The following is a 20,634-nucleotide window of genomic DNA, read 5'->3' as shown; positions in this document are numbered from 1 at the left end:
TTAAGTTATTTTTTTAAATGTTTATCATGCAATGTGTGGTAAACGTGGCTGTAAATAAAATTGTGGTACATGGTAGCGTAGCTAGTATGGTAGACTTTCCAAGTGTACTTTTTTTAAAAAAAAAACAACAACCTTTTTTTGTACTCATGTATAATGCGCAGGGTGAAGCACCAAGGCCACGGTGATCGGCGAGAACCAGGCCATTAGACCAGAAGAGGGTGGTCAAGGTGAGTCTCATTTTTGTATATTTTGAGAGAACTGAAAATCCAAAAGAAATTTTACTTTTTAATTCTACTTTATACGTCTGTTGGGTCTACACGTGCGCGCTCTTCGACCTTTCCGCAACGCCGGAGGTCACAAGCGACGCACGGGAGAAGAGTGGCTGGTGACCCTGGAGGACCGCGAAGCTCACGTACCGTCGATCGCGGAGGAAGGGGTGGGCGTGGTCAAGTCACTACGCTCAGCGGCGTCGTTTTGGACTAGGTCGGACCCAACCTCAGCTGGCCAGAAGAGGGTGGTCAATGTGAGTCTCATTTTTGCATATTTTGAGAGAACTGAAAATCCAAAAGAAATTTTTCTTTTTAATTCTACTTTTAACGTCTGTTGGGTGAGATACTCTATAATTTCATTGGTGCAATTTGACAATTTTGAAAGCACTTGCTTTTCCATTTTGTCCACCAGGAGAAGCGCTTCTTCTTCCTGCAGCCAGGCGAGCATCTGAAGAGGAGGGTTGAAGATGAAGGAGAAGGCCATCTGCACGTATATAGGCACTGCTTGTACCTGTCTGTCTCTTTAAAGGAAATAAATCCTAAATACCGCCCGCCGCCTCCGCTAAGTGCCCCAAGTGAAAGAAAGCCGTCTTTTGCTTTCAGTCTGAGATGCTCCTGCAGCACCAGTCCAACCCGTGCCTGGTCAACAAGGCCAAGAAGACACAGCTCGACCTCGCCTGCGAATTCGACCGCGTCAAGGTCAGCGTGTGTGTACGGCCGCTCAATGAAGATTTTTAAGTTGTGCGATAATAAGTGCTGTGGGTGTCAGGTGGCCCAGCTGCTTTTGAGTAGCAACATGGTGGCGGCGCTTTTGGAGGGCGAACGCAAGGAGCCCAGCGACTCGGCCTTCACCGCGCCACTGCACCTCGCCGCTCGCAACGGCCACAAGGACGTCATTGGGTGAGCGTGCCACTCACCGCCGGGTCCATCTTGAGCAACATGACAGTGACTGGCGAGCTGCCCGGGGTGTATCCTGCCTCACGCCCGATCAGCTAGGAAATTAATTTATCCATTTGCCTTGCACATGCAGACTGTCTGAAGCCTACAACCTTAGCGTGTACTCTGTGTGTGTGTGTGTGTGTGTGTGTGTGTGTGTGTGTGTGTGTGTGCGTACGTGCATGCATAGGCTGCTGCTGAAGGCGGGCATCGACATCAACGCCACCACCAAGTCAGTCACCGCCCTGCACGAGACCGCCCTCTACGGCAAGACCGAGGTGGTGCGGCTGCTGCTAGATGTGAGTTCCCCGGCCTGCCTGCCTGCTGCCGCTGTGACGGCCGCTCGTGCCGCTTGTGCCGCTCATGCCGCTTCGTCATTTTCAAGAGGCGTTGTCGGGCTGCAGGCGGCCTGACCCACTTTACTGATGCTTCAAACGCTCCTCACAACTCTTTGTGCATGTGTGAGTTTGTGACGCCTATGTGCGCACGCCTGTGTGTGCGTGCGGTTCTAGGCCGGCATCGACGTGAACATCAGAAACACATACAAACCAGACGGCACTCGACATTGTCAACCAGTTCACAACCTCACACGCCAGTCGAGACATCAAGCAACAACACGTTCACTGACTGGTCCGTTGATGCACGGGATGGAAGGCAGTTCACCCATTGACTCGTTCGCGAACAGCAAAGTCAGGATTCGTTCCTTCACTGACCCCTTCTCGCGATGAACTGGAAATGCAAATCACTCACTGACTCGTTCACTCGAACGGGAAATGCAATTCACGACTCGTTCGTGAACAGGAAGTTACGTCATTTTCTTCTTCGTTTTGTTTTACGGCAAGGTGGCACCAGCTTCAACGTGCATTACTGACATGTACTGGTTGAAGTCATATGAACTGAAAAATGAACTTCGTTCACTGAAAAGATTCGTTCTTTTGAACGAATCGTTCACCCACGAGCCAACACTACTTACTACATTACTTAGCGCCATGTCCCTTCCATGGATAGTGTCGATTTACGGTACTTGCATTTTGTCTGCGAACGCCTTGCACACATTTCCAAATAGCGTTGGCTCTACAAAACACAAATTTGATTAATTGGGAAAAAAATATTTTCAGCATTTTTTTAGAGATGAAATCATATTATTATTGTCAACAGTACATTATATACTGCATTCCAGCTTGCACAGTATTTGTATGAACTATACATCCCAAATCAACATACAGGCGGGTTTTTTGTTTTTATTATCATCACTAAATACATATGAACCTATTTTTAAATATATACTCTATATATAGTATATGTACATGCACCAGCCAGCCACAACATTATGAACGCTCAATTTTACGATTTGCTGAGTACTGAGCTTTTAAGGATTACGTGTGTGTGTTTACTTTAAAAATACTTGCATAAATTATACAACTACTATATTCTATAGTTGCTTTTAAATATAATTTTCAAATATTAAAAATTAAATTAAAAATGACTGTCATTGAAGTCCATTGAACATAATTTTTGTTACAATGTCAATGTTGCGACTGCTTAGAGTACATTTTTACACAGATTAAGCACCAAGTGGTACATCGAGAGCCACCCCGTAGTTCCGCCCCTGATTTACAAACATCTGATTTTGAATTGGAAAACAATGAGCGTAGCAGAAGCTGAATCCGTTTAAAAAATGTCAACATCAAGCCCTCTTGTGTGAGATTTCTTAAATGTTGGTTAGTTGTTGTTTTAATCACCAAACAATACCAAAAAAAACATCAGTTGAAAAACAGTCACTGAGAAAATAAAAATTGTTTCTGATTATTCAATGGAATAATCGATAGACTAATCAATTCTAAAAAGTGACAGCCCTAGTTGAAACCTTCCATGAGATCCCACACGGGTACAAGGGGCGCTGGATCCACGTAAAAACTTGTCAACTTGCAAGTCCAAATAAAATCAATTATTTTCAGGATAGAAAATATAAGACTTTTTTTTGCTTGTCCAAAAATGTGCCACAAGACAAGACAAAGTTAAACCAGGCAACCTGCTTGACAATATGGCCACCATGTTGTGCTAGCATTTGTGACTTTGGCCTCAGGAAGTGTCACTGGTCTGCTACTTGGTGCTGCTGCATGGCCTGAATCATGGCAATCTCCGTCGCCTCTTTCTTCTGGTTTCTGTCTTGAAAAAGCAACCTGAAGCAGCCAAAAGAACATTTGAAGAAAACGTTTTTGTCGGCATGTGCGAGAGGTGGCCGGAAGAAGACCTGTTTTTGGTTATCCGCTGTACGATGGCGTCTGTGGTGAGGCTGTTCTCGCTGTTGACGCTGCGCAGGATTCCTTGCTTTCTTGGCACCTGCAATTGATAAGACGTTTGATGTGGAAAAAAAAAAAAAAAAAACTTCTAAATGTGCTGCCAAATTCCCCAAAAAATGTAAACACCTATAAAAAAACTTACAGCATATGGGTCGGATCCGTCCTTGCTGGGGTAGATTTGTGTCTTGCCGTGGCATACGAGGTCGACCTGCGGAGGACACCGTGAAGTCGCTTGTAGCGTTTCAGGTGTGGAGAACATCACTCGTGCTCACCTTCAAATGATCCAGCAAATCTTTGGTGACTGCAAACGGTGCGCCGATCACCACCTCGGCGACGTACTGCAAGCAAAGGGAGAGCACTTAAAACGCCATCATGGCGCTCATGAGCAAAGAGTAGGGAGCGAGAATGCCAAGATACCCGGCAAGCCAGCACGCATAACGTCCTCTCGTGGACGTTCATGATGGGGTAGTTCTTCCCTTTGTAGCGGTTCACTTCCTTGAAAAAAAGAAATAGCATGAATAACGCTTGATGCTAACTAGCATGCTAGGAACAGGACAAGTTACTTTTCTAAGCATGCTATCATTGGTAAGCTAACACAACTAAAAGACTGACATAATAAACACTCACTTGGTCAAAGTGCAGCCCCACAATGATGTACGGCTTGTCCGCCATCTTGTGCACCGCCCGCAGGAAGTCCACGTGGCCAATGTCTGACAGGCGTCAAGGAGACTCTGTAAAATGCTGTAAAAGACCCTCCTTCTTTCCCTGAGAAAAAGATACGGAAGAGGTCAAAGGCCCCGGCCACGTAGATAATGGTGTCGCCGGGCTGGGGCTCTTGGCCCGAAGCGAACTGGATAATCTTCTGGGACGTCTGAAGGAACTGCGACACCCCCGTCCAGGGACTGTGGCTCTTCTGACCATTGGAGTCCCGTAATCCAAACACATAAGATTTGAACATCTTGAAAAACAGACATCTGCTAACAAAAGAGTAGAATTTGGAACTAACCTTCCCGAAGTTGTCCGCGTGCTGCTGGTAGTCAGAAGCATCCTTGGAGCGAAAAGAGGACATAGTCAAATTCGGGCTGTGACTTGGATGCCGTGACTGAGCGAAGGACTCACAATGTTGCTGTGATGTGCTTTGGTCATGAGGAGCATCCTGCCAACCAGGTCAGTAGTTGAAACTCCCTGAGTTCTCTTGCATTCCCTGAAAGAAGCCACGTGAACAAATTGAAAGAATTTCACTCGCCAAATTGTTAGCGACTGTCGCGACCCGCACCTGTAGCGTCCCGACTCCTTGACCTCCCCGTACGTGTCCTTGCCGTCGACTGTCAGCGTCAAGTCGTCTGCAAAAAAAAATGACGCTTAGGAACATCTCGCTGAGACGGCGAATGAGTCGGATGCGTACCGCCGTGCACGCAGAAGTCGCAGTTGTACTTGTCGAGGGTCTCCAGGGCGGTGATGTAGGGGGCGCCCTCAACCACCTCGTCCACCCATTTGATGGCCCGCACCATCTTGTAGCGCTCTTCCTGAGTGAAAACCGGCGGGCCCTTGTGCTTCGAAATTTCGCCTGGGGAAAATAGAGCAATGAAAAAAAAAACTTCTCATAACTTCTAATATTACTTACTATCTGTGTGCACGCCAACGATGAGGTAATCTCCCATGGCCTTGGCCTGCCGCAGCTGGTTGGAATGGCCATAGTGGACCATATCATAGCTGAAAGACAAAGAAGCAGAACTTTATTTTCAATACCCATATATATTTTAAATGATTGCATAATTACATATTTTGGTCCACACTTAAAAAAAAAAAAAAATCCCGCTTGATTTATCAAGCAGTGACATAACCAAACCTCCTTTCATGAGTGAACAAGTCATGGTATGACTTTCTGTCTGCCTCAGCAGATGACAACGTGGAGGCGGACTTTACCCGTCCTTGCTGATGCTTCGGTGACACGGCTGACCAATGAGAGACAAATGAGTCGGTTGGAGGGGTGGGGTGCAGCATCCACAACACATTGTGCAATTGTGCTGCCCTCTCCTTGGAATGCTGCTGACTGCGCTGGAGATTCCGACCACGCGGGTCAGTGTTGGGCCGAGAGCGCGTGTTGACGCCGGCACTCTTTGGCGCTCGCAGTCTGCCGGTTATAACAGTTCAGGCATCCCAAACATTCGGAAACATTCCGGGGGGCCAAAGCCGTGTGCGCATAACCGGAATTCTACGGGAAGAAAGGCGCCGTAATCCGGGGCCCGAAAATGAAAAACATCCTTTCTGTTGCAGCACCGTAATAGAAAAAGTGAGCAAAAGTCTGATGATTGGCATAAAGTGGCAGATTAACTGGAGCCTATTCCAGTTGGTTTAAGGCGAGACCTGGTGTCAACCCTGGAATGCTCGCTGGTCAATCTCAGGGCAGACAGTAACTAGTCACATTCACACCTATGGACAAGTTTGTCTTCAGTGAAAGTATTGTTTCAGAATATGATAACAAACCCAAATCTATGAGGATTGAATGGCAAACTCTTGCCCAAAGTTAGATGAAATGGGCTCCATTCAGCCCACCACCCAAAAAAGACAAGCACAATTTACATCATTCTGGTAAATATCAGAACTGCAGTACTACTTTACTATTAGATAAGACTTTGGCGCCATCTTGTGGCATCTTGCACCACGTTTGTTTACAGTAGAGGGAAAGAACGTCAAAGGAACAGCAAAATAAAGCATTGCTTTGTTTTTGCAGATGGATCTAATGCAGCAGGCCCCAGTGATGGAAGCCCCCCCCCCCCCAGCCCACCCCCTCTAGTACAGTTCTCACCATCCATCGCACCACACGCGGACCCTTCGCCTCCTCTTGTCGGGGCTCCCCACCGAGGGTCCAGATGTCGAGCCGTCCCTATTAACTTGGTGCGGGGGAAGCCGGTGGTGATGGTGATGGTGGTGATGCTGGTTGTGTCCGTTTTTGAGCATGTTTAAAAGCCCCAGCCTGGAAGGGTTAGCACAACATCCAGTTCGGAAGAAACGTCGTGATAGTGGACGAGCCGACAGCAAGTCGTGAAACGGCGGTGAGCGGCTACGCTGCGTCAACGCCACCTCCTCCCAACCAGCTCGCTATGCCCGCCTTGGGTCAAACAGAGGGAGAAAATGGACAGGAAATAGCCGACAAGCTATAAAGAGCACATCTTGCATCTCTAACGGCAATGCTTTTGTTTTGAAAGCAATATAACCGGAAAAGGGGTGTTTGAAACATCAGCCTTGATGCCGGTAGGAATCACGCAACGACCCGGTGTTACATAATGACGCAGGTCCTGTGCTGTCACGTGACCAGCTATCTAATTACACAATGTATTTGAAAACCAATTAAAACCATAAAGTTGTGTTAATGATACATATGAATATCTAAAGTGTATTTCATTTCATAGGTTGAATGATGGCGAAATGCCAGACAGGGTCGGTAATTCATGATACTGTGGGTCAACAGACAATATCAAAACAATAATAATTATATCCATGCACTCAAAAACAGAACACATAATTTGAAACTATAGCCTGAACAAACAAAACTTTTAAAAAACGTTTTACGTGTAGTACTTACACGTTACTGCCAGCAGATGGCGGCAAATATCCTTTATGTCTTGTTAGGAGCGCTGTTTGATATAACCTTATTGATATAACCTTATTGATAACAAAATTTATAACGAGTGTAAGGGTGCACTTGCTTGCCTTGTGTGCCCACAACGTGATTTCGAGTCCCACGCATGACGGTGTGAATGTGTGTGTGACTTGAAAAAAGAGAATAATTATTTTTATTATATTTCTATTGTCAAACACACGAACACTTTCACATTTTGTTTGATAGACATTATTTAATCTAATATTAATAAAGAAAAAAAAAAGTGAACAGCAATGACGTGGAAGAACGTGAACCAGGGGATCTTTAAGGATTATGACGACAGATCAGATTTCCCATTCATGGCCAGAAGAATGCAAATAATATTCTTTAAATCTGGTCTACTACGTTATCTTGTGCCAGCCTAAATACAAATATATCTATTTTAGCATGTAATGTAAAGTTAAATGTGCGTCTTGACAAAATTAATGCTGGCGTGGGGGGGATGAGGGGGGGCCCCCACGAGAAGTGGGGCAGGCAGGCAGACACCTGGCAGGAGAAAGTGGGTAAAGATGAACAATGTGGTCCTAAATGGCCTGCAGCTCTCACCTTAACCCAGTCTATCGCATCAATCAACTCCTCACAGGCCATCTGTCCCTTACCGAGCAGAGGGCATGACACATTTTTGGAGAAAAAAAAAGAAAGCAAGAAAAAACATGCTTGCAAAGTCTTTTCCTGTTACTTGCAAAATTGCATTTACAACATCTGCTTCACATTTATTCGATTTTAGTACTTTTTTGCATTTTTTTTCCCCTTCGTACGACTTTACTCTGACGGTTTGAATTCGTAACCCCAAGGGGGTGCGCAGGGATGACTAACTCACCGGTGCACCTAATCTAGGACACGCACACCTAGACATCCGTCATGACTCTCATGTTTTCCTCGCCAGAAACACGTCCACGGAGGTTAGCTGAAGTGGGTCGCCGGGCGGCTTTTTTTGGATCATGGAAGGAGGGGAAAAAAAAAAAAAAAAACGATGCCATGGAAAATGATGGTGCCATCCTAAAAATCCGCCCGACCGCAATTCAAGTGGGTCACCGCATACGACAGAAGCAACACGGAGATGTACCTATTTTTTTTCCTCAAACATTTTATTGATCTTATAGAAAATAAAGGAAGCTGTATCAACAAACATACAATATATACATCAATAACTTAAGACACCCCACGTTGAAATCCACATTGTATATATCAATACATACGGGACTTATCTACAGATTGCAAAAAACGTAGAATTTAATTTATAAATAGATACAATTCACTGTTCTCATACAAAGTACTGCAGTATTTTATTATTACAAGCCATACAGAAAAAAATTATTACATCTGTATTACTCATTTTTGTTAAGCTTCAAAACACGAGCTGCATGAGGAAAAAGAATAATTGCACGGTTGATTGTGTACAAAGTTTACGAAAAAAGAAGCACAAGTGCTGCTATTTACTCTCCTGGTTATCTTTTTTTTTTTAATCGCAAAATAAAAATAAAAGCTTATTAGACAGTGTTAAAAATGTCACATAAATAAAAAGTACAAAATATTGTAGCGGGTGGTGTAGCAGCACAGGAACCTCGTTTGTACAAACGCACACAACACAACAACAAAAGCACAAAAATACACGACGACGACAAATAAAATATTGCAAGTGGCCCTTGACATATTTTCGACATCCTCTACTACAGTCATTCTCAAAGTCTGGCACCCTCTAGTGGTATGTGAAAGACTCACAAGTACAGTTCAGTTGTATTTAATTTTAAATTCAAATAACGTGCAATTAATTTTTAAGAGCTCTTCGCATTTAAACATTTTGGGAAGAATTTTGATGTAACCTTTAAGTGCAATACGTTTTGTGAATCATTGGACAGCACCAGGGGAGGACTAGACAAAAAAAACAACATGAGAGAATCTTAATACAATTGATGCCTTGAGACGAGACAGGTTTGATTTGACGCCCGTCATTTTTTCAAATATGAAGAGCACGTCAAAATTGTGTACTTTTCTATGGGGGGCTAGAACGGATTCATTGCAAGTGAATTTATTCCAATGAGAACGAATTTGTGATACAAGTGTAAAATGCAAACATTGTCACGGAACAAATAAAACTTGTATCTCAAGGCACCATTGAGACAACAAAATATTGTTATTAACAAAAAAGTCAGACAAAAACAAACAGCAGTTAATACATCACAATGTATGACAATATTGATTTAAGACTTCGTTCACACTTTTCCACTGAGTTGCATATTAAGGGTCACTTTTTTTCGCTGTTGATGTAAGAGAGAGAATCTGTTTCGATGAAGATTGCGGTGGCACTCTGAACACAGTTTCAAGACACTTGACACAGGCAAAGATGGACTTCGCAACACGGCACCAGTGACACGGACACATCAACAGCGGGCTACATCCAAAACACGCTTGTGTATTTTTATTAGTGATGCACGATAATGGAAATCTGATCATCAATAATGTGGGGCCATCTGATAGCCGATAGCCGATAATGTATAGATACGTATAATAATAATATTGTAAAGATATTTTCACTTGATTTTGTCTGAAGACCACTGAGAAAAAATCATTAAATTAAAGTATTAATTAATTAAGTATAATATAAATACATTTTATACTACAATACTAACTCCAGAACCATTGTTTAAAGCAAAAGGTTTGAAATTATTAATATGTCTGAGCTAATGGTGACAATCAGCAATTCATTTTGGGTTATCGAATTAAGTTATAAAAAGACAACATAGAAATTAGGCCAATTAAACTAGGCCTACAACATTTTGCATTAATTTAACTACCATCATGTCACAGGAAAATTGGAACAAGTGTATTCACATATTTTATGTCTTTTCTGTCAAACGTTTGCCTCTTATCAATTGTCCAGTAGCTTTGCGTACCATGCGTAGCGCTAGTTTTAGGTTCAGCACAACAGGCAGGCCACAAATCATAATGGTGACTTTTAAGGTGACCTATCCTACTAGCTGTATTGAAGCTCGCAGTCTTTTTCCCTCCCCGTGGAATTCCTGAAGAACACGCTGCCCAAATTGCAAGTGAATTGTCTTGACCTGACACAGTGAAAAAAATATTATGACGTCACAAATAATCGATTGGCCAAAAATGGAGGGGAGGGGTTGAGTACAAACGAGAAAGGGAAGGCTTGAGGAGCCAGGCACCAATAGACTATAGAGCTAAAACTTCATTATTATTATTATCCGTGTTTTTTTAATTATCGCTATGACGTCACAGATAATAATCGGCCACCGATATTATCGTGCATCCCTAATTTCCATCGTCGGTTTCCCTACTGGAGGTGCGCCAACCAATACACGGCTCGCCAGGCATGAGACGAGGCGTGCAAAGGAGTCCGGGGAACTGATTGTAACTCTTTGTGGCCGCGCTGTGGATCAGAGCCCTTTACGATTAGCTTCTTATGAACGGTAAACACAAAATAAAATAAGGAACAAAAGCTGCCTCGTTGCTTCTCTTCACGTCTCGTGTTGTGGTTTATTGTCGAACTGTTTCGTCCTGAGCAAAACAAGCATAGTACACAGAAACCCTCAGCCCCCACCAAAAAAAACAAAAAAACAAAACACTTGAATGGAAAAATACTACATGCACCCTTTCATTTGAGTGGCTGAATAAATAAATAAATAAATAAATAAGTAAATAAATAAAAAAAAAAAAAAAAAAAAATTGGGCCCATTACAGTCTGGAGTAGCGTTGCATAATTACGGGAAGATGAGTTTCAGGATACAGAAATTGGCTGTCCCTTTGCAACCTGAGTCTGAAATAATAGAAACTCTCCTCAGGGAGTAAAAGCCAATATAAAAATAAAAAAAACGGGTGCCCTTAATATATACTGTCCAGTGAAAAGCCATCATCATTCTAATTCAAGAGATGGGGGGAAAAAAGACCCAACAATTAGTCTCAGAAAATTTGCCAATTTTGATTTGATGATGATTTGGCTTGGGAACTAAACATCACAAAGGAGGAAGAGGAGGAGGAAGAAGCGAGAGGAGGATACCACAAGTGCCACGACGACAAGCTGACCTTGTTTACACCACCTAAGTTTAGCTCTACAGACTGGCTTCCAAAATAGCACGGCATTGACATCTATACAGTGAACGACACTGCCAAAAACTTGTCACTTAAAGAACACATCACATCACGCGCTACCTCACAGTAGCTACTCGCCTACTAGAAAAAAAGCTATCAGACTTCAATAGTAAGCCACTTTTGGTACAATTGCAAAAAAAAAATAGAGGGGGAAACAGTCACAGATTTTTTTTTTCCCTACACATTTTTTCCACCTTGTATTTCTATAAATAACGGAAGGTATTCTACCTCGTAATAAAAACAAAAAAACAATAAGACGGGGTGGGGGGGTGCCTCCAAAAGCCAGTATTAATAGCATAATTGCGTAAAGGGGTCTTCTTACACTGGTTTGGTTTTCCTTGCAGTGTTTCCAGGTCAAAGGTCAAACTGAAGCTACACAATTTCCCCCTCAATGTTTTTGAGGCTTTTGAGCTTTTCCATTCCCCCACCCCGGCTTGTAAGTCACATTGAGACAAAAGAACTCCACATCTTATCCATTTAAACAGTAAAGCTTGTTCGTTGATTTTTTTTTTTTTTAATCTGACGGCTCTGTAAACAAAAACAACCTAAACTCCATCATATTTTCTCGAGGAGTAGATTAAACAGTTAGAACATTCAAGGTTTGCATCCCATCCTTTTTTTTTTTTTTTTTCTTCTTCTCGTTGTGTTTTCAGTGCACGCGTGTATTATTGCATCTACCGGTCATATCGGCAATGATTAGTTCTGTTGAACGCTGTTGCACAAAACGATGCTAAGATTTGAAGTGCATTCATCAATGCTTGTGATTCTTGAGAGGGGACATGTTCTGGAAAATTGCTCATCTACTCCCTAAATCTGCCCCCTCCCAACAGAAATTGTAGAGTGTGCTATGATTCTTGATCCTTGGGGTATTTCCACTAAAACATGTCACGGACATGTTCTTAAGACACCAGGGAACTGTTTGTGATGAACAAAAAAAAAAAATGCACGTCTCTTTTGATATTCTGAAGTCAGTCAGTGCATAGTAACAATTGCAAAAGCTTCGTTTCTCAATGTAGAGTTGAGAATGTTTCGATTATTTTAGGATTGTACTGGCTAAGAAGTGCTAAAAGAGGAATAAAGCGATGGGGTTTTCCCAAACGTCCACAATAGCTGCACCAGTTGTCGGAAAACAATATTGCCATCGGAACGCTTTGTTAGGATGCACTGACTAGTTTTGGTCTTTGCGCTACTACGACCGAGCTTACGTTTTGGATTTGACAATGGTGATGACGCTGGTGGCGGCCACTTTACCTGGGATGAGCGGCCCGATGACCGAGGCCATGGGCCCGCGGGCCGAGGTGACGGGGTTGCGCGCCACAGTCCTGGCAAAGTTCTGCAGTGCCTCGTACTTGGAGCGCAGCGCATCCAGCTCCACCTTCATGCTGGCGTTCTCCGTGGCCAGCTTGTCCACTTCCTGTTGCAGCTGAGCCTTCTGCTTCTCCAGCTCTTCCTTCTGCGTCACGCGCTTCACCCGGCAGCTGGCGGCGTAGCCTCGGTTCTTGAGCGTGCGCCGCCGCTGCTTCAGCTGCAGGATCTCCTCCTTGGTCAGCCCGCGCAGGTGCTGGTTCAACTCGCGTACCGACATGCTCACCAGCTCGTCGTCCGTCAGGCTGGTGCCATTTTCGCCCGGCTCACGCTTCACCTGGGGCACGATGGGAATTTGTCATGATCAAAAGCACCTCAAGGAAGTCTGGCGGGTGGAGATTGTTATGCTAGTTGCTAAACGGTTGTCTGGTACCTTCAAGGCTTTGCTTCCCTTGTTTGGAGTCGTCATGCCCCGCGAGCCGCGTCCAGCTGCGCTGCTGGCTAGTCTGTGGAGAAAATGGCACCAGGAACGTTAAAAAAAAAATGTGATGATGTATGAAGGATGAAAAGGCAAGAAAATGCTAACGTGCTAGCGTGATATCATCAGTGATTGTCAAAGTGGAAAGCGGCACTTGGGATAAAAAATTGAGGACAGAAAGGAGGTTTTGTGTCCTCCACTTTTGCTTTCGCTGAGCCGCCACGCGGCCCTTGGTGCTTTACACCAGTGGTCCCGAACCACCGGGCCGCGGACCGGTACCGGTCCGTGGGTCACTTGGTACCGGGCCGCCAAGCCGCACAGAATTTATTTATTTTTTTATCGACGATCAATTAATTCAGGTCAAGACACTCGTCCCGGTCACGTGACATGTTTCCCCAGTCGAGCCCGCAAAGCTAATATGTGGCGACAGGCTAACTGACCAGTCAATAAAGCATTCAAAACTGCTTCAACACATGGAGACCAAACATCCTGCAATAAAAGACAAACCTTAATCACTTCGGGTGTCATTGTCTCCGATTAAGTCTAGATGGGACCGGCTCGTTTCTGAGAAACAAACTCAGTGCTCCCACTAATTCAACGTAATGGTGAGTTTGATTTTTGTCATTTGTACTTGTTTTTATGTCAATTGTATCATTTTATTTCATCGTATTTATATATTTATTATAAATGTATTATTTATTTATTTATTTATTTATTTATTTATTTATATAAATGTATTATTTATTTATATAAATGCCGGTCCGCAAAAATATTTCTGACATGTAACCGGTCCGTGGCGCAAAAAAAGGTTGGGGACCACTGCTTTACACTACAGCCTCGCTAAATGCTGCGTCAGCGACCCGGGCGCCTACTGCTGTGAGCCCAGCTAGTACATTGCCTCCGTAAGCTGATTTATGCCCGCTGGCATGTTGGCAACTAAGCAGACAAATGCATTTCAAGGAGGAGGGCTAACAGGGGTCTTGTTTTTTTCTTAAGAATCAAAAAAATAAAACAAAAGGAGTCCCAACAACAGTGGACGCGTGCTTGTGGATCAGTCATTTGTGCAGGCACGAACCTCGGCAAGTGAAGGACACGCACGCACACACACGAGCCATCAAGACTGCCCGCCTATTTCCATGGCAACAAAAGAAAGGCTGCTACAGGTGGGCCGCGCGGCAGAGCCAAACAGAGCGCACGAGACAGACGCTTGTTAAAAATGACCTGAATACGACACCGTCACACAGGCTGGGGACATAACAGGAGGTCGCGCTGTGACTTGCATTCCTGATGCCGTCTACTTGGAGAGGAAAAAACAAAAGGTCCTCTGGCTCCTTCTCATAAAAGTGCAATGTTTCCCGTATAAAAAGCCTTCGGCAGTCTGGAGGGAGATACGGCTGCACCTATTGCTCCATGGCCTTTGCGGGGACTCATTTCCAGTAAGCATCTGAACCGCACACGCAAAACCTAATGGCATATAATGGTCTGCCTGATGAGGCACAGACAATGGACAAATAGATAAAAAAAAAAAGTAGTCGGCTAATGTGGACTGGAAACAACGGGGAACAAATCTGTTCTCGGAACGTGGCATCAGGGAGGTGTTTTGTGTTCGAGCAGCTGCACGGGACAACACTGCGGGCGGGCGGGCAAGGCTTGGAATGCCAAAGAGCCCGTCCGTGTGTGGAAGGATAGCGGCCGGGCTGCGAGCCTCCAGAACCGTGACGAGAACAGCCCGTGCCCAGCTGCTCCCTTTCGCTGCCAGAAGAGCAAATCGTTTGAACGTCTCCAAAATCAAAAGAAATGGCGTTTTGTTTGAGTCGCCAACGTCACATACATAGTTCACGTTTGCGCATTTAAAGCAACTACTAAAGCATGCAACTTTTCAGAATTGAGGACATGGAGCCCACCTCTTCGAGCCCAGGGGTCAAGCAGAAAGCGACGTGGATGGCCCTTTTTTTTTTGTAGGCGCTTGCTGAATTTTTATGAATCGCCTGGAAGAATGCTGACAAATCAGCGCTGATTGCTGCTAGAGCAGAGACGTATTACACCCACAGGAGACAAAAAACGCTGAATGTGGCCACCCAGGTAAAAAAAAAAAAGAAAGGAGGGGATGCGGCGGTGGAGAAGAAGGCGGAGAAGGCGCGAGCATGGCGGACGGGAAAGCGCACGCTCGACACATTTTGGAGGAGCTTGGGAGGAACGGGCCGAGGAAGGAAAAAGCACTGATCTCAGCAAGGATCTCACACACACACACACAGCAAATTGTCAAAAGTGCCAATTATGAAGTGACAGGATGAAAAAAGAATATGGACAGCTCATGGAGGAAGCTTGAAGCTCAAGGGGGGGGAAAGGAGGCACTCTGGTCCGGCCTTGAGCAAGCGTGATGCTTTAATGATCCCGTGCCTGGAACGGACGGGATCTCTTCAAAGATGACCGCCATTAGCCGAGGGGCCCTTTGTTGTCAAGCCTCGCGCCGTCCGATGAATATTTATTGGGGAGGGAGGGAAAAAAGATGCTCTGGAGGTGATTCTTCAAGGATACAAGCGAGCGAGGGGGTCTTTCATCAACAGCTGTCTCAAAATGGCGCCGGGATCTTTTGTGGGGTGAGGGTGGGGGTGGGTTGTCACGCTTGGCCGCTCAGGGAGGCAGCAGGGGGGAAAGCCATCGCCACTTTGACAGCAGTCTTAACAAGATTATTGGGGCCAAAAGACCAGGGAAAAAAAAAGGCGGGATCTACATCTCACAGCCAAGATTACGACGCAGCATGTCTTTTGAATGCTAAGCGCGAACGAGGTCGAGGCGCAAGGTGGGGCTGGGATATCATCATCATTCCGCGAAGAGGCGAGCGGGGCCGGGACGTTAAGGAATTGGGCTTGTCACCATCCATTCCTGAACAGCGCGAGTCCCGAGCGCTCGCTTGGTCGGCTAATGAAGTGAATAAAAAGCAAACAGCGGCCAGGCGAGGCATGCTATTCAAAATCGTGTTTAGACAACAGCTAGAAGACAAACAGTTCCATATGTTAAAAAACATTTTAAAAATGGGATGCAGAGGAGAGCTGCAGGGCCCCATTTGAACTTTGTCGCAAACCAAAACAGCAGCACCTAAACTGTCACTCATTTTGTAAACGAGGGGTAGAATTGGAATCAAGGTTTGAGGCTTTGCTTAACGGTTTGGAATAAGGTTGAAGTCTATTCAATTTTAGCCTTTTGCAATATAATGAGACCACACAACTCGTATTCCCTCCATTCATCTGCAACAACAAATCCGGCTATTCAGATCGTTATCGTTCCTCGCTTCCGCTGAGTGCAGTCAATTATTGGGCATGTCGCGGGGCGTTTAGCAGCAAATTAAAAATGAGATAGCACTGGGAATGGAAGGACTGGGATAAAGTTGCAGATGACAGAGAGAGCGAGAAAGAGAAGAGAGAGCAAAATGAGAGAAAGGTGGGTTTTGCTTTCCAAAAAGGGAGGGAAGCTATTAACTACTAACTATTCAGAGCGTGAAATAAGGGTGACAGAAAGAGGCAGAGGGGAAATCATTCAACTTTCACAGGCAAATGGAAGACTCGGGGAAACACTGCAGACAATTCTGTATCACCCAAATATTACAGGATGGAAGTTAATCGATAAGGACAAATGGTTCGATCCAGAATCTGAAATGTTGCCATCATAAAAATCCCTTCATGCCAGAAACAGACCACAACAAAAACAGTAACAATGCTAACTAGACAAAGTTTGTCCCCGACTAGTGCTAGCAGCTAACATGGTCGTGTTCTTTCGAGTCACGAAAATGGACACTTGTCTTTTCAAAGATCACGATGAACCGCCGATTCCGACCGAAACGACTTTATTCCGGCTCCATCGACTTGACTCAACAAGCAATAAGCAATCTGCTGCTCGGCGACTCTTGATCTGTGCCATTTATCCTCGGAAATGAAGACTGGAGTCGGGGTGTTATTGCCACCTGCTGCTTAATGTCACACAGGGGGAAACGCTTGTGATTAGACTCATTTATCAGCACTGATACTGGGCCACTGGCATCTGCGGCCGACATTTCCTTTGCCAAAGAGGGCCGCGACTAATGATCGCCTCTGTCGCAAATTACTACATTCATTGTGGTGTCACTAAATCATAAAGCTGCTATTTTGATGGACCGCAGTCTGTTTTCTAAATGGGACGTAATAGAGAAAACTTTTGATATGCAAAAAAATGTCTTGCACAAAGATTTGCGACATTGTGGTTCACTGACAAGTAGATATAATGTCAAAGCGGTCTTAGGGTCTCCCACAGGAGCCGATCCACCCCCCCAGAGGACTCGTCTTGTTTTTTTCAGTCAACCACACCACCAGCGTCTTCCCGCATTCATTAAAATGCAAAAGTAAACTATAAATATAAAAAAAAAAAAACGCTGCCACTTATTTTTGTCACGCGGCGATTCTCTTTCATGTATCTCGACTGATCATTTCTTGGAATATTTTAAAATCAAGAGACAATATAGTTTTGAGGCACTTGGTGATTGAAATAATAAAGTTGTTGTTTCTGAGAAATAATTTGGAAACGTTTAAGTGTCACTTTTAAAACATTTGATGTTTCAGTGGTGCAGATAGCTCATGTATCACTTTCGGCACTACAGTGCTTTACATCTTCACACGTTCTTTCATTTCCACTTCCTGCATCTGTCCCGACGCTCATGAACACGCCGAGCCTCAGTCAAGTTCCAAGCGCAAAGTCATCCAAGACACCCGAGTTGAAAGAATCAGCGGCGAGGCATATCGCAACACTTAGCAATTCACCCTTGCAAGAGGTTTCATCACCACCCCCGTGCGAGGGATGGGGAAAAAAAATATCCAACAATTTATTGATCTTGCTTTCACTCGCTCCCTTTTTCCCTCTGCAGCTTAAGCAGCACTTTTGTGGACAAATCTCACGTTTGTGTTCCTTCCCGGAGGCTATTAATTGTCCTGAATAGGCGTAACCGCTCCCGAGGCACAGCTGTGTGTCGGCCATATAAGATGCACGATGGTGCTGAGTCTTGCTCGGGGTTTCGTCAACCTCTCCATCCGATCATCCCTCAGCAACTAGACAAAGAGGCTGGGCGACTTTGATATTTTCACAAGAATCCAATAATAAAAAATAAGGTAAATATCTATTAGTACTTAAAAACATGATTTTGTAAGTGACTGCGTACTACTATTAGCCTAATAGCATAATTGCTTCATATTAAACACATTATTAAACGCTCAACAGCAAAGACCTGCTTCAAACTATGAAAAAAAAAATACAAATTTAAATTCATTGATGAAACCAAAAACTATTTACTCCATTATCCAATCCATCCTCACCAACAAAACACCTCTGCCTAGCTCCACCAGGCTCCTCCTCGGGCCCCCATCCATTCTCGTTACCTGGAAGGCGGCAACTTAGAGCTTTATTGCAAAGCCCAGCACCTGCCTTCCAAAACGCATTTAAATGCAACGCACACACACACACGCACACACACACACGCACACAAGCGATGATGAAATAAGTCGGCTAGGCGAGCAAGAACAGGGAGCGAAACTTCAATCTGCCCATAAATGTGCAACAGTTTCCAAGGTGACTTTAAGAGAGAAACGGTAGCGGTAATTCATTACCTGGCCTCCATGCAGGCTAATGGGCTGAAAATGTCATCCCGTCACTCATGAGGGGGAAACAAGAGCATCTGCCCCATCGAAATAAGAGAAATGGACTGTTAAATTGCGTCAAGTGCTGTCACTGGAGCGAGCTTTCGCCTGGATTAGAATACAGCTAAATAATTCTAAATCCAAAGGAACACTGCGGGGTGAAACAAATATTTTTCAGTGAAGAAAAATCATTTTACTCAAAAAAGTTTTAAAGTTCCAAGATTTCAGTTGTAAGAAAAAAAAAGAAAGCTTTTTACCGTTAAAGAAAAAAAGAGCTGAAGGAAGGAAGGAAGGAAGGAAGGAAGGAAGGAAGGAAGGAAGGAAGGAAGGAAGGAAGGAAGGAAGGAAGGAAGGAAGGAAGGAAGGAAGGAAGGAAGGAAGGAAGGAAGGAAGGAAGGAAGGAAGGAAGGAAGGAGCCTTTCAACTAAGGTAGTAAGGCTGAATAGATGCATGAATAAAAAGCAGGGCAGAAGTAAGGCAAGAAGGAAGGAATTCAGAAAGGAAGGATGGAAGGTAATGGGAAAAAGTAACACGGGTCTTAGCAAAAAACAGATGGAAGAAGTAAGGCTGAAACGAATGAAAAGCAAAACCAAAGGGAGTAAAGAGGTCAAGGAGGAAAATGTGCTTAACCCTGGAAATGTAATCAAATAAAAGACCATGAAGTGCATACCTACTTGTGACCCACACTGCAAATTGCTTAACATGCAATTTGGAAATGGATGTGACAGCTTGACACCTACTTGGCACTTTAGGTCGGAAGGCTTGAAAAACAAACAAAGACGTCCTCATAGAGGATGCTCATCACTTGATGCTCATCTCGACCCACCTCGGCCGAAAGACTGATCTGATCTCCAAATGGTTCTTTATGATGATTCAGCATATTGAAATAACAATCACGATGCTACACACAAAACAAAAGACCTCTGCTTTTTGCTTCGCAGTCTTGCATTTCGCGGTCTGCTGCAGCACACGTCACAAAAAAAAAAAAAAAGGGATTTCATTTTAACCAAAATACAATAAGAGGTGATTTAGGTTGAGATATAACAGCCTAGGTGGAGAAGCATAAAACGACGAACCTGGCTTGGCTTTGTCAATGTTCAGCTTCGGGTTGCTCCCCCTTTGACGGCGAGGTGATGAAGCAGCGGAAGCAGCAGCAGCAGCGGCAGAAGCAGCAGCAGCAGCAGGTTCGCAAGAGTTGACGCTAGCCGAACACTTTGGACATTCCACGACCCCCTCCGCGCGTCAAAGTGTCAAACAACTCCCCCGCCTACAAATAAACAAGCGGGACACAAGGGATAGAGACCCCCGTCAAGCCCCCGGTAAACATTAGGAAGCTAAGCAACGCGTCCAACTGTCACGCCTCTCTCGGTGCCAACGTGCCTAAAGCGGAGAAAAAATTCTGACATTTTTGTACAAAAGATTAGCTCTCGTCTAGTCGCTTTAACAAGGCAAAATAAAAGTCACTTCCGCTTTCAAAATTAAACAAACCACACGAGGGGGAAACGTGTGCTTATAGGCTTCGCGTCGAGACAAGCCAGTGCTCTTACTTTGAAAGTCACATACTGCTGTAAAATATCAATACCTTGACGTCGCTGCGATTGGTGGCTAATCCGCGAGGCTAGTAGGCTGTCAAAAAACAACAACACACGCGCACTCAGCACAAACAACGGTAGACCTACCTGACTGGCGAGGGACGTTTCCTTAGAAATGTAAGCAGGAATTTCTTCTCGAAACGGGGAAACCACACATTTGAGAGGTTCTTTTCTGTCGTTTGCGATTTTAAAGGGAAATTAAAACGCACGCTCCTTGTTTCCTTTCTCTTGTTTGTACCCGGCAGTACGTCATCGTGTTTAGTCACGTGACTTCATTCATGTGCTGCGCGAAGAAAAAATCCTGTATTAATAAT

At 44.5% G+C, this 20,634-nt stretch overlaps 3 protein-coding genes across 8 annotated transcripts; 1 reads left to right on the top strand and 2 right to left on the bottom strand.

The window, feature by feature from the left end:
• Positions 1–871: 871 nt before the first annotated feature.
• Positions 872–1,618, top strand: LOC133170757 (caskin-2-like). The gene is made up of 4 exons (XM_061303886.1): positions 872–968; positions 1,039–1,169; positions 1,396–1,504; positions 1,610–1,618. The coding sequence occupies exons 1-4, from the start codon at positions 879–881 to the stop codon at positions 1,616–1,618; spliced, it is 339 nt and encodes a 112-aa protein (XP_061159870.1). The 5' UTR covers positions 872–878.
• Positions 1,619–2,902: 1,284 nt separating this feature from the next.
• LOC133170977 (ethanolamine-phosphate cytidylyltransferase-like) lies at positions 2,903–6,713 on the bottom strand. 3 transcript variants are annotated; one of them, XM_061304217.1, is made up of 13 exons: positions 6,318–6,713; positions 5,133–5,221; positions 4,914–5,075; positions 4,785–4,851; positions 4,628–4,712; positions 4,515–4,556; positions 4,289–4,421; positions 4,136–4,218; positions 3,926–4,003; positions 3,781–3,846; positions 3,651–3,716; positions 3,460–3,548; positions 2,903–3,388 (listed from the first exon to the last, which is right to left on the bottom strand). In XM_061304217.1, exons 1-13 carry the CDS (start codon positions 6,467–6,469, stop codon positions 3,298–3,300), a joined length of 1,203 nt encoding a protein of 400 aa, XP_061160201.1. In that variant the 5' UTR covers positions 6,470–6,713; the 3' UTR covers positions 2,903–3,297. The 3 variants fall into 3 exon arrangements, with proteins under 3 accessions (XP_061160201.1, XP_061160200.1, XP_061160202.1); XM_061304216.1 differs by having other exon boundaries at positions 4,289–4,437; positions 4,516–4,556; positions 6,318–6,712; XM_061304218.1 differs by lacking the exon at positions 6,318–6,713 and adding an exon at positions 5,435–6,261 and having other exon boundaries at positions 4,289–4,437; positions 4,516–4,556.
• A 5,017-nt stretch (positions 6,714–11,730) lies between these two features.
• LOC133170480 (transcription factor MafG) lies at positions 11,731–20,606 on the bottom strand. 4 transcript variants are annotated; one of them, XM_061303448.1, is made up of 4 exons: positions 20,408–20,603; positions 19,805–19,995; positions 13,024–13,096; positions 11,731–12,927 (listed from the first exon to the last, which is right to left on the bottom strand). In XM_061303448.1, exons 3-4 carry the CDS (start codon positions 13,057–13,059, stop codon positions 12,487–12,489), a joined length of 477 nt encoding a protein of 158 aa, XP_061159432.1. In that variant the 5' UTR covers positions 13,060–13,096; positions 19,805–19,995; positions 20,408–20,603; the 3' UTR covers positions 11,731–12,486. The 4 variants fall into 4 exon arrangements, with proteins under 4 accessions (XP_061159432.1, XP_061159433.1, XP_061159434.1 ...); XM_061303449.1 differs by lacking the exon at positions 19,805–19,995 and having other exon boundaries at positions 20,408–20,606; XM_061303450.1 differs by lacking the exons at positions 19,805–19,995; positions 20,408–20,603 and adding an exon at positions 14,973–19,770.
• Between the last annotated feature and the right edge of the window lie 28 nt (positions 20,607–20,634).

The sequence above is a fragment of the Syngnathus typhle genome, linkage group LG17 (genome assembly GCF_033458585.1).
Source record: "Syngnathus typhle isolate RoL2023-S1 ecotype Sweden linkage group LG17, RoL_Styp_1.0, whole genome shotgun sequence".
NCBI lineage: Eukaryota > Metazoa > Chordata > Actinopteri > Syngnathiformes > Syngnathidae > Syngnathus > Syngnathus typhle.
This window is presented reverse-complemented; position numbering and strand designations above follow the sequence as displayed.